The following is a 12336-nucleotide window of genomic DNA, read 5'->3' as shown; positions in this document are numbered from 1 at the left end:
GAGTTAAATATTCGATTTCGGAATGAATAGACTTTCCAGAAGGAAAACCTAATTTGTTTCAAATTTGTTGAAGAAAATGTTTTCATTCTGCTCCTTCGAGTATTCTCGTCAATGTGGTTGAAAACAAACATGGATTTGACCCCAATAATATTAATGAGAAAATCTAATACATTTCTCTCATCTGCATAAGGGGTTAGAGAGCTGGGGGTGGTGACTGCAAGAAGCAGAGAAAGAGTAGTACACTGATCTTCCTACTGAATGGCTCTGCAGGGTCTGTGTCAGCACAAATCTGACCTTTGGAGGACAGACAGACTGTGCTGCCAGCACAGCCAGAAAACTAACCAAGCTGGGCTGGATGAACTTCTATGCATAGTGTGGTCAGTTTGAAACAGGAAAGTAGGGGGACTGACACCAGGTATTTCACTCAAAAGAAGAAATACAAAGAGAACAGGATACTTTATAACACTATCATGGTATACACATATCATAAATATGAAATGTTGGGGTAATATACACTTTAAGATGCAACAGCAACCCCACTGGGTGCAAAATTGAGGAGACCAGGGCTGGATCTAGGGGGGTTCTGGGGTGGGTTGTGCCCCCACCCCCAATTTTACTTGTCCCCCTCCCAGGTCCTCAGATCCATAAGCCAGTCTAATGCAGACAGATGATGTAAGGAAGCATTCTGATGGGGACAATCCATGTAAAGAGGCACTCTAATGGGGACAATTCATGTAAGGGGGCACTCTGATGGGGAAACCTGATGTAAGGGGGCACTCTGATGGGGATAACTGATCATATGTAAGGAAACACTCTGATGGGGCAGTTGCTGTAAAGGACGACTCTATTAGGGACACTGATGTAAGGAGGTGCTCTGATGGGGACACTTGATGTAAGGGAGCATCAAGCACTCTGATGGACACCCTGATGTATGAGGGCACTCTGATGGGGACACCTGATGTAAAAGGGCACTCAGATGGAGACCCTGATGTAATAGGGGACTCTAATAGGGACATCTGATATAAGGGGCACAGATTCTCTTTAATCACCCTAATCTAATGACAACCTAATACCGAATAATGTTGTGACACTGTGACAGACTGTCAGTGACTCACACACGTTGATATTGTGCCCCCTTTTTTTATTGCACCCCCAGATCAGATAGGCTAGATCCAGGCCTGGAGGGGACATTGTCTTTGACACACATCTCAAGTGTATGTCCTCTATATAATAGAAATGAATTTACAGATATACTCAGGTACCTTTATTTGTGTTTATGTTTAGGTGTATTATAATTCATGTACCTTCAACAACATAAAATACTGATCTGAAAGTTTTTGGCTGACACCAGAAGTGCAGATACAGTTGACACTGGCACTGGTGTTGTAGGTCTGCCCTGTGAATATTTTTCCCATTCATATAACACAGGGGCACATCATTTCAAGCTACTTTTGTGAACAGACAAAGCACACACGAGGGCAGAGACACAACAACAGCACTGGTGGTCATACACACAAAACCAATCTGCTTCTTAATGGTGACAAAAAAAGTACACTGTAGAGGTAAGGGAAACTCTCACAAATGAGCGCAGAGAGGCCACTCCAGGAGGAAACGTGTGAACAGTTAATCATGAGCTCACCACTGCTGCCTTGTTAATCATTTGCACGATGAAGAGAACTGGAAAAAATAGGCGCTGTGGAAATGCTCTCAGACAAGCACCTTAGTGAAGGTGCATCTTTATTGGGTGAATCAAAGTAGCAAATATAATAAAACTGACCAGCCTGAAGTGGACAGTGTGACTCCAATGGACGGCCCGTCCGCTCTGAGGTGAGCTGATATCAGAGAATGCTCCTGTAGGCTTCAAATCATGTGGTGTCAGCGTACCAGCATCCTGGGTGGTGTCACCATGGCACGTATACATATCACTTTTTATAATTTGCAATTTGTACCTTTAAATTTGTATTCAGCATTGCTTCAGGACGAGCCATCCGCTCTGATTGACACCCCATCCCCTGCTAATTACACTCAGCCAGCCTTCCCTTTAATGGTCTTCTATATAATGGCCGCCGGCCAGGGTTACCAGAGACTTGACAAAGCGCAACTGTGCAAAACATGTCGTCTTGGTAACCCTACATATGCTCCCAGCTGAAGCCAACGCCGGACACTGCCTTCGCTTGCCATGGTGACACCACCCGGGACGCCGGTACGCTGAAACCACGTGATTTGAAGCTGACAGGAGCATTCTCTGATTTCAGCTCCCCTCAGAGCGGACGGGCCGTCCATTGGAGTCACACTGTCCACTTCAGGCTGGTCAATTTTATTATATTTGCTACTTTGTCTCACCCAATAAAGATGCACCTTCACTAAGGTGCTTGTCTGAGAGCATTTTCCACAGCGCCTATTTTTTCCAGTTCTCTTCACTGTAGAGGTAACTAGATCATAACACACATGAACATATTAAAATAATGGTGCCCAAAATAGATTTTTTTATTATTCATTTATATGATTTCCTCGTGCTCATGCACACGATTGTAATTTACAGGGTATGGATGTGAAGTGTAAAGTACAACTGTTGTTGTGCCAAAGAGTATGTTTTCAAACAGTTATGCATTATATTATTATTAATTAAATGATGTTCGCACTGACACCAGCGTTCACTCACACACGTACCAGTGGATACAAGCATATAGACGCGCACAGAGTTTTCTGTAATGCATTGCTATAGGAAAAAATACGCTGCCGCTGCGGCCCCTGGGCGCTACAACAACAGACATATTATACTTTGTATGCCCATATGCTGTAACTTATGACTGTGTGTAAGTGCCCTTATGGTTTACAGTGTTCGCTTTGACATGTTTTATAACCCATCAATTTTTATTACCCATCAGATTGGCAAACTGACAGCTACCATAGGTTGTGTGCCGAAACTACAACTTAGTGTAATATTCTGCCATCATTTATTGAGAGGCTTACCGAGTGATTATGTGCAGTGATAACAGCAGTGCCGCCCTCGATGTAGTGCGTCGTTGTGAAGTTGCCAGCAAACAGCCCCCTGGAAAACAATTAAGCATTTATATTAGCAAAGGCAGGGAAAAATAGCCAGACATTTTGCCATCTTATTTCCATTAGACGACATGAAAGCATTTGCTAAAAATATTAAAATAGAAAAATGTATGATCGCCATCTGTGTTTTCAAATAGATTTCAGTCCAGAGCTATAAATGGGAGAAAATGAAATGAAATTATTATGTGAAAAACGCAGCTATTAATTTAGTAAAAAACCTACATGGCTCAAATCATTAGGATATATCTTATTTTTTCATACTATAAAGCCAAATAAACTATTTTCCTGTGTGTTTTTATGATCTATGACCTTACTAGGATGTGTGAGATAGGGACTTTGCCTGTAGGCAGGAGCTGATGTGAATGTACAATAGTGCTGGACTCGAGTTCGAGTCAAATGTAAGTTCGAGTGTTCAGTGTTTTGACCATTCACGAGACCCATGAATGGCCAAAACACTACACCTGACTACAGGTAAGGTGCAGTGTTTTGGCCAATCACAGAACAATGCACTGTGAAAGCCATGATTGGCCAAAGTCACGGTGACTTTGGCCAATCACAACACACGGCTAAGTCCACATCCCACACTAGATAAGGCTGCTTACGCTGCCGCCTTATGCAGTGTGTTGCTGGACACTGCCGAAGACAGAGGGGAGAATACTCTCCCAGACAAAAAAAAAATAATCTTAAAAATAAAGCAAAAAATACATAAAAAAAAAAAAGAAACAGCGTGGGTTTCTCCCCCTAATCCTTACCAGGCCCTTTAGGTCTACTGGAAAGGTTAGGAGAGACCCCACAGTAACAATTAAAAAAAGAGAAAAATGTGTGTGGGGTTACCCCTAAAAGCCATACCAGGCCCTTTAGGCTTGGTAGAACTTTAAAAGGGAACCCCTACCCCCCAAAAATGGGGGAAACATTCATTAGGTTCGAGCATTTGACTGTGAGTTGACCATGGGGGTGTTTGGCCCATCACTAATGTACAATATGTACAGAACTGCATAAATTGTTGGCACTATATAAATACCTGCAATAAAACAACATGGTTGTAAACTTCAGACATAAAATATGAACAAAGCATATCCCTTTATAGTATGTACTTGTCTCAATTAAGAGCACTGAGTGCCATTTCTGTCTGCTGCTTCCTTGCTCTGCTATCAGCATGAATCACTTCTGATAAGTTGTCCTGACACCAAGAGAAAAATGGTGACAGAAAGTGGACCTCCAGAAGACAGCATCAGCTCTGTTCCTGTGTGCTGTGTGAAGGGGGTGTGTCCCTTTCCTCCAATCAGCTCTCAGAGCTCTCCTCGTTAAGCTCTGCAGTGTGTAATTTCAGCTCTCCACACCCTATTTTCTGAACACTCAAACAATCTTTATAAATTCAGCACTTTGAAAAGGTGTAGAGAAGAGAATACTGCAATACTGTTTCATCACTGTGAATCACCTGAGGCCAGTCACTTCACTAGGTATATGAATGGGTTCACAACCACTTTAAACAACCAAACAGAAACTGTCTAGAATTTTAAGAGGGCCATGAGATAAAGATGTCAGATAACAGTTATTGGCACTCTATGGCTAAGAAGGACCTGCTCATGTAGAAGCTAAAGATGAGATTGCTGGGACATCATCCAAATATTAAACATAATAATCATTGCTTTGTACAGTTTGGAAGATGTTTCCATTGTTGTTTTTGTAGCAGCAATATATGTATATGTCAAGTTATATCTAATCACTTTGCTCAGACATCAAAGATTAAAGTGTTACTAAACCCACAACAGTAAAATCAGTCTGTATATGCAGTAAAACATGCTTGTTCTACTTGTACTACTGTGGAGTCTAAGGAGTTACTCCACTGCATTTTGTAAAAATGCTGTTTGATCATGACGTCTCTGATCCTCCCCTTCTTCCAGTGTCCCCCTCTTATCTCCTGATAGGACATATCATGTGGAGACTCTGCACATGCTCAGTTTGGTGTGTATTGCTAGGGGATTTTTTTTTTTGGGAGAGTGCATGTGATCAGCACAAGGCCAATCAGCACTATCCGGAAAGAGGTTAGGGGTTCTGCATCCTTCTTCAGCAGAAAGTATACTCCTCTACAAGCTTTAACCAGTGCTCCGCTGAACACTGATAGAAGTCAGAAGACTTCTCTAACTGCTGATGGAAAAAGGTATTTAGCAGTTTATATTTACTAAAATAATTGCATTTCCATGTTGTGTGTACTGTGGGAGACAAGACAGAGTGAATGCCGGGTCCTGGGTTTAGTAACACTTTAACAAAGAATTTAAAACAAATTGCATACAAATCTTAATATAACTTGGGACCTCTGTATCTCTGGGTCTGTTGACACAGTAATTCACAATCCATTCTGTGAAGTTATATATAGTTACATAATTACCAAAGAACATACACATAATGTGAAGATCAAGCTCCGAAGAAAACTTACTTTTGAAGATAATACCCTAGGTCTAATTCTGTACATTAACGCTGATGTCACATGTGTACCTGTCACTGGCAAGAACCTAGGGGGAGATTTACTAAAATTGGAGCACTCAGAATCTGGGGCAGCTGTGCATGGTAGCCAATCAGCTTCTAACTTCAGCTTGTTCAATTAAGCTTTGACAATAAAACCTGGAAGCTGATTGGTTCCTATGCAGAGCTGCACCAGTTTTAGTAACTAACCTCCCCCCCCCATGTGTTGCTTCCTCACTGGCCAGATAAGTGAGGTGTCACCCCCTTGCTGACGGAAAGGCTTCATATACACCTGGGTTCGTCCATACAGAATAAAAACCAGGTGTTTTGGGTGTCCAGGAGGCACAGGTGCAGTATACAGTCTGCTGCCAGCAGTCTGTCAAAATCATTGACAGGCTAAAATATGCCGTGGCTGTACACAGTTCCAAACAATACTCAGACAGGGCTGTATGCATACTGGGCAGGGGCGGACTGACCATTTGGAAACTCGGGCACTGTCCGAGGGCTCGGGGTCAGTAGGGGGCCCCATTAAATTCCCCTGGTACCTTTTTCATAGGCTTTTTTGAGTTTGGGAAAGGACACAGGGGCCCCATGATCCCCTATTGTCCGGGGGCCCCATGAGTTGTCAGTCCGCCCCTGATACTGGGACATCTGCAGTGAGTCCAGCTACCACATATTTCAGCCAGTCATTGTTTTTAACGTTTGTTGCACCTGTGCCCCCCAACTGTATGAACCAAAACTGCTTGTGCTCCTGAGCCTAACTACTGCAGAATGTAAGTAAGCAGCAAAATGTGAGTATTAGGCTGCATTCACACTTGAACGATTCGTAGCTTGAAGCTCCAAGCACACTCAAACTTAAATAAACAGTTGTTCTCTGCCTGTTCACACCTGATCACATGAACAGGCACCATAGAGAACAATTGTTTTTTTTTTTAAGTTGGAGTGTTTTTGGAGCTTGGAGCTTCAATCTACAAATCGCTCAAGTGTGAATGCAACCTTAAGCCCTGTGTATCAATCCTGGCCACTGAAACACTCTGTGCGGTGACATAGTGGCAGTCCCTCAGCCCTGTGTATACCAGGACACAAGGACTCTCCCCTAACTCTCAGTGGCCAAAAACAGTGGCAGTTCTCCACGTAAAAGCACAGAAAAATCAAATATCAACTGCTTACTTGCAGTGGTCTTCCTTTTCATAACCATTTTTATCCACTTGCAATGTATCTTTGAATTTGCTAGCATATTTAGAATCTTCAGAATGCCCTCTCTTCCTTTGGGAGTGTCTCACAACTGTCTGTGCTGGCCTAGCTCCTCCACCCCTCTTCTCCTCACATCCCTTAAACTTTTATGGAGCTGCTGGGGGAGAATACTATACCCTCTCCTCCTTTAGGAGTATCTATCTGTCTGTGCTGGCCTAGCTTCTCCACCCCTCTTCTCCTCACATCACTTAAACTTTTATGGAGCTGCTGGGGGAGAATAATATACCCTCTCCTCCTTTGGGAGTATCTAACAACTGTCTGTGCTGGCCTAGCTCCTCCATCCCTCTTCTCCTCAAATCCCGTAAACCTTTATATAGCTGCTGGGGGTAAATACTATAAAGTGTCACTTGAGCAACAGGTCTGAGTCTGTTGGGGTTGTTGACATCATATTCAAAAAGGCAGAGCAGCAGTTTCAGGGCTTTGGGATGTCTTCACTAGAGACGCTTTTACAGGTAATTAACATGCATGAAATTTGTTAAATATACAAATAATTTCTTGAAAAGATTGCATTTGAAATGAATGGTCTGGTGACAGGGTCTCTTTAAAGCAGACATGTAAGAATTTGGTAATTCAGACAAGTTCTGAGGTATTCAATGTTTGTTGCTCCTACTAGTACCCTAGTGAGGTTCTGTGGTGCCCATGGAAGAATTTTGTAATGCAGACATGTTCTGATGCACTCAATGATTGTTGCTCCTATGGTACTACAGTGAAGTTCTGTGGTGCCCATAGACGAATTTTGTAATGCAGATATGTTCTGAGGCACTCAGTGAATATTGCTCCTATTGGTACCCAAGTGAAGTTCTGTGGTGCCCATGGAAGAAATTGGTAATACAGATATGTTCTGAGGCTCTCAATGATAGTTGCTCCAATTGGTACCCATGTGAAGTTATGTGGTGCCCAAGGAAGAATTTGGTAATGAAGATATGTTCTGAGGCACTCAATGATTGTTGCTCCTATGGTACTACAGTGAAGTTCTGTAGTGCCCATAGAAGAATTTGGTAATGCACATACAGTATGTTCTGAGGCACTCAGTGAATGTTGCTCCTATTGGTACCCAAGTGAAGTTTTGTGGTGCCAATGGAAGAAATTGGTAATGCAGATATGTTCTGAGGCTCTCAATGATAATTGCTCCAATTGGTACCCATGTGAAGTTATGTGGTGCCCAAGGAAAAATTTGGTAATGCAGATATGTTCTGAGGCACTCAATGATTGTTGCTCCTATGGTACTACATTGAAGTTATGTGGTGCCCATAGACGAATTTGGTAATGCAGATATGTTCTGAGGTACTCAGTGAATGTTGCTCCTATTGGTACCCAAGTGAAGTTCTGTGGTGCCCATGGAAGAAATTGGTAATGCAGATATGTTCTGAGGCTCTCAATGATAGTTGCTCCAATTGGTACCCATGTGAAGTTATGTGGTGCCCAAGGAAGAATTTGGTAATGCAGATATGTTCTGAGGCACGCAATGATTGTTGCTCCTGTAGTACCCCAGTGACGTTCTGTGGTTCCCATTGATAGATGATCCCATTAGTGACTCTTCCACAGACTAACATGCTAGTGATACACTGTCACGAAGACAGGGAGGGAAATTTATCTAACTAGGGACTCTAAAGCAATAAAAAACTATTTGTTTTTAGAATAGGGGAAGGCTGAACCCATCACATTGTTATTGCTGTCTGTATTCCCCTTGAATATTTTCCCTCAATTTTTGTACCTGTGTAAACTTTACCTGGGCAGGAATAAAGGGGATGCCTCCTCAATTCAATGGGGCCACATAATGCAATAAAAATCAAACGGAGGACCGTACCTTCTACCACTTAGTCCAGAACTAATTATAATCTTTAGCTAACAAATTGAAAAAAAATTGAAAAGCAGCTAGAAAAGCAAACTTGACTCTTATTTGGAATAGCGTCTGCTTGCCTCGACCATTTACATTCCAGTCAGATGGCTGCTGCTACGCTGCATCAGGCAGCAGGTGTGGATTTAAAACAGTGTCAAGCTCATTCTTATCTGTAATCTAATTCATTCAGCAGATCTATTCTGAGGCAGGATCTAATTTACTGGTAATGGCACAAGCTAGGTCATTGACCTTGCAGGCCCCTCTTCTCCTTGATTATATTATACTTGCTGCAAGGCAGCAAACAGAAAAGACAAAATGGCACTTGTGTGATATATTAACATAATCTCTGCACAACGGGAGTCTGTGCCATTGCTGAGCCTCGGCATGATGTTTAGTGAACACGCCGGGCTTCCAAGGTTGGAAGCCCACTTCAGCTGAAGGACTTGTGCATTACCACACTGGAGAGGAGGGATTGTAACTGATGAAATAAACAAAAGCTCCTTTTTAGTACAAAACAAATCAGCACTTTCATCAGTTCCAGCACATCCTTCCTGAGCACAACTGGATGGCATAATCAAGAGGTGGTCAGACCAGAGTTTTGTAAACTAGTAAAATTATAGTCTTATCTCTTGAAAAATTACCCTTTTTAATGCATGCCAATAGTCTGCTAGCTTTGCTTGCTGCAACCTGGCATTGCATGATATTGCTGAGCCAGTAATTTACTAGGACCCTCAGATCTGGATTCCCTCAAAGGTTTTCCCCCTAACAAGTAACTTGCATTCATATTTTTAACCCCAAGTGCATCGCTTTGCATTTTTCAACATTAAACCTCATTTGATATGGATGTTGCCCATCCCTTTATTTTGTTGAGATCTTCTTGTAAAGTTTCTATATCCTGCTGTGAAGTTATTGCCCTGCTTAGCTTTGTATCATCAGAAAACACTTGGATTGAGTAATTTATACCAACCTTTATGAATAAATTAAACAGAATTAGCCCCGGGACAGAGCCTTGGGGTACCCCTCACACAATTTCAGATCATCTTGAGTACACATTCCTGAGACGCACCCCTGTAACCAGTTTTCTATCCAGGTACATACCCTATTATCCATGCCAACCACAAATTGTAAATTAAGCCTCTTTCTGGAACTTTATCGAATCCTTTGGCAAAATCCAGATACACCATATGCACAGGCTTTTCTCTATCTAGGTGACAGCTCACTTCCTCTTAGCATGTTAAAACATTGGTCTGAAACAAAGATCTTTCATAAAGCTATGCGGATTACTACGAAAGATACTGTTTTCATAAGCAAATTCTTGGATATAGTCCATTATCATCCCCTACAATATTTTACATACTATTTATGTTAGGCTGACTGGCCTGTAATTTCCAGGTACATATCTTGTTACTTTTTAAATATTGGAATCATGTTGGCTTTTTGCCAGTCAGCTGGTACCATTCCAGTCCCAAAGCTGTTCTTAAAAAATTAGGAATAAACAGTCTTGCTATAACCTGGCTAAGTTCTTTGAGGACTCTCGGGTGTATGCCATCTGGTGCTGTTGATTTAATTACATTGAGTTTTCAAGTCTTTTTTGGACACTGGCTTCTGTTAGCCACAAGTGTACATTCTGTGATATGTTACTAACAATACAGTCTTGATTATTATAACTTTTCTTTTTTCTTTGTAAAAACTGAGCAGAAGAATGAATTTAGTACAGTCGTCTTCTCCTTGTCATTTGTAACCAACTTCCCCTGATCATCCTTTATGAGGCCAATATGCTCTGACCTCACTTTCCTATTAATATATTTAAAAATTATGGGGTGATTTTTTTTTTTACTCTCTTCTGCTTTGTGTCTTTCATGGTCTCGTTTAGCTGCTCTGATTGCACTCTTACATTTCTTATTGCATTCCTTGTAATATTGGAATGCCAACAATGACCCTTCAGTCTTATTTTTTAAAGGCAATTTTTTTACTCCTTTTAATTTGTATCCTTATGTTTATCCACCCAGATTTAATCTTAGCTTAATTCTAGTTGGGGCATCCACCAACTGATACATGATGTTGTCCTGCATGACATTTAAGAAATGACGAGCCTTAAATGAGTGAGCAGTTCCACCTGCCCAGTCAATATCTGGATAATTGAAGTCCCCCATTAAAACAACATTGCTCTGCTTCACCACCATTCCTAACTGTGACAGGAGATCAGACTCCTCAATCTCAGGGGGCCTGTAATATATACCCACTATTAATTTTCCATTTGTTTCTTTCCTTTGAAGCTCCAACCACAGGGATTCCACCTCCTTCCTTGCCCCTTTAGCAATGCTACCCCTCGTGTTTCCTAGCAAATAATTTTTTTTATACAGGCACACCCCCTCCCCTTCTTCCTTCCCTATCCCTCTTGTACAAAGAATACCCTTGGACAGTTGCAAACCAGTCATGTGGGGTGTCAAACCTAGGTTTCTGATGTTCCCACAAAGTATTAACATACAATGCAGATCTTAAACCCTTTGCTAAGACAAGCAGTGTTCAAATTTAGTTTACAACTAATAATGATATCTGCCAGTACAGTACAAATAGGGTAAAATATGTGAAGTATTGACCATTTCCTCCCTAACTTTGCATAACAGGGGAAACCTTCAGTTTGTGAGTTTTCAGAAAATAACAAGTATTAATGTAAGCAGCAATTTTAAATATTTTTTAGTTATGCTACAGGAATGAGAACATGTCACAAAAATAAAGAAAGTAGGTATTATCCCAATTTGGCTGCAAAAGTGGAAATACCATTTAAACATTAGTACCAACATTTCTTTAGCAAATGTAAGAGTCCAACCCTCTGATACAGTATACAGTCAGGTCCATAAATATTGGGACATCGACACAATTCTAACATTTTTGGCTCTATACACCATCACAATGAATTTGAAATGAAACGAACAAGATGTACTTTAACTGCAGACTGTCAGCCTTAATTTGAGGGTATTTACATTCAAATCAGGTAAACGGTTTAGGAATTACAACAGTTTGCATTTGTGCCTCCCACTTGTTAAAGAACCAAAAGTAATGGGACAGAATAATAATCATAAATCAAACTTTCACTTTTTAATACTTGGTTGCAAATCCTTTGCAGTCAATTACAGCCTGAAGTCTGGAACGCATAGACATCACCAGACGCTGGGTTTCATCCCTGGTGATGCTCTGCCAGGCCGCTACTGCAACTGTCTTCAGTTCCTGCTTGTTCTTGGGGCATTTTCCCTTCAGTTTTGTCTTCAGCAAGTGAAATGCATGCTCAATCGGATTCAGGTCAAGTGATTGACTTGGCCATTGCATAACATTCCACTTCTTTCCCTTAAAAAGCTCTTTGATTGCTTTTGCAGTATGCTTTGGGTCATTGTCCATCTGCACTGTGAAGCGGCGTCCAATGAGTTCTGAAGCATTTGGCTAAATATGAGCAGATAATATTGCCCGAAACACTTCACAATTCATTCTGCTGCTTTTGTCAGCAGTCACATCATCAATAAATACAAGTGAACCAGTTCCATTGGCAGCCATACATGCCCACGCCATGACACTACCACCACCATGCTTCACTGATGAGGTGGTATGCTTAGGATCATGAGCAGTTCTTTTCCTTCTCCATACTCTTCTCTTCCCATCACTCTGGTACAAGTTGATCTTGGTCTCATCTGTCCATAGGATGTTGTTCCAGAACTGTGAAG

At 41.5% G+C, this 12336-nt stretch overlaps 1 protein-coding gene across 1 annotated transcript in view; it reads right to left on the bottom strand.

Annotated features, from left to right (window-relative positions):
- Positions 1-12336, bottom strand: part of ADAM12 (ADAM metallopeptidase domain 12) — a 749844-nt gene that overhangs the window by 369867 nt on the left and 367641 nt on the right. Inside the window, exon 4 of the mRNA XM_089669609.1 lies at positions 2974-3052. Coding sequence (XP_089525735.1) covers positions 2974-3052 — 79 coding nt within the window. The remainder of the gene's footprint in view (positions 1-2973; positions 3053-12336) is intronic.

Source organism: Staurois parvus, unplaced genomic scaffold (genome assembly GCF_062004578.1).
Source record: "Staurois parvus isolate SC_StPar_1 unplaced genomic scaffold, SC_StPar_1.0 ptg000009l, whole genome shotgun sequence".
Classification (NCBI taxonomy): Eukaryota; Metazoa; Chordata; class Amphibia; order Anura; family Ranidae; genus Staurois; species Staurois parvus.
This window is presented reverse-complemented; position numbering and strand designations above follow the sequence as displayed.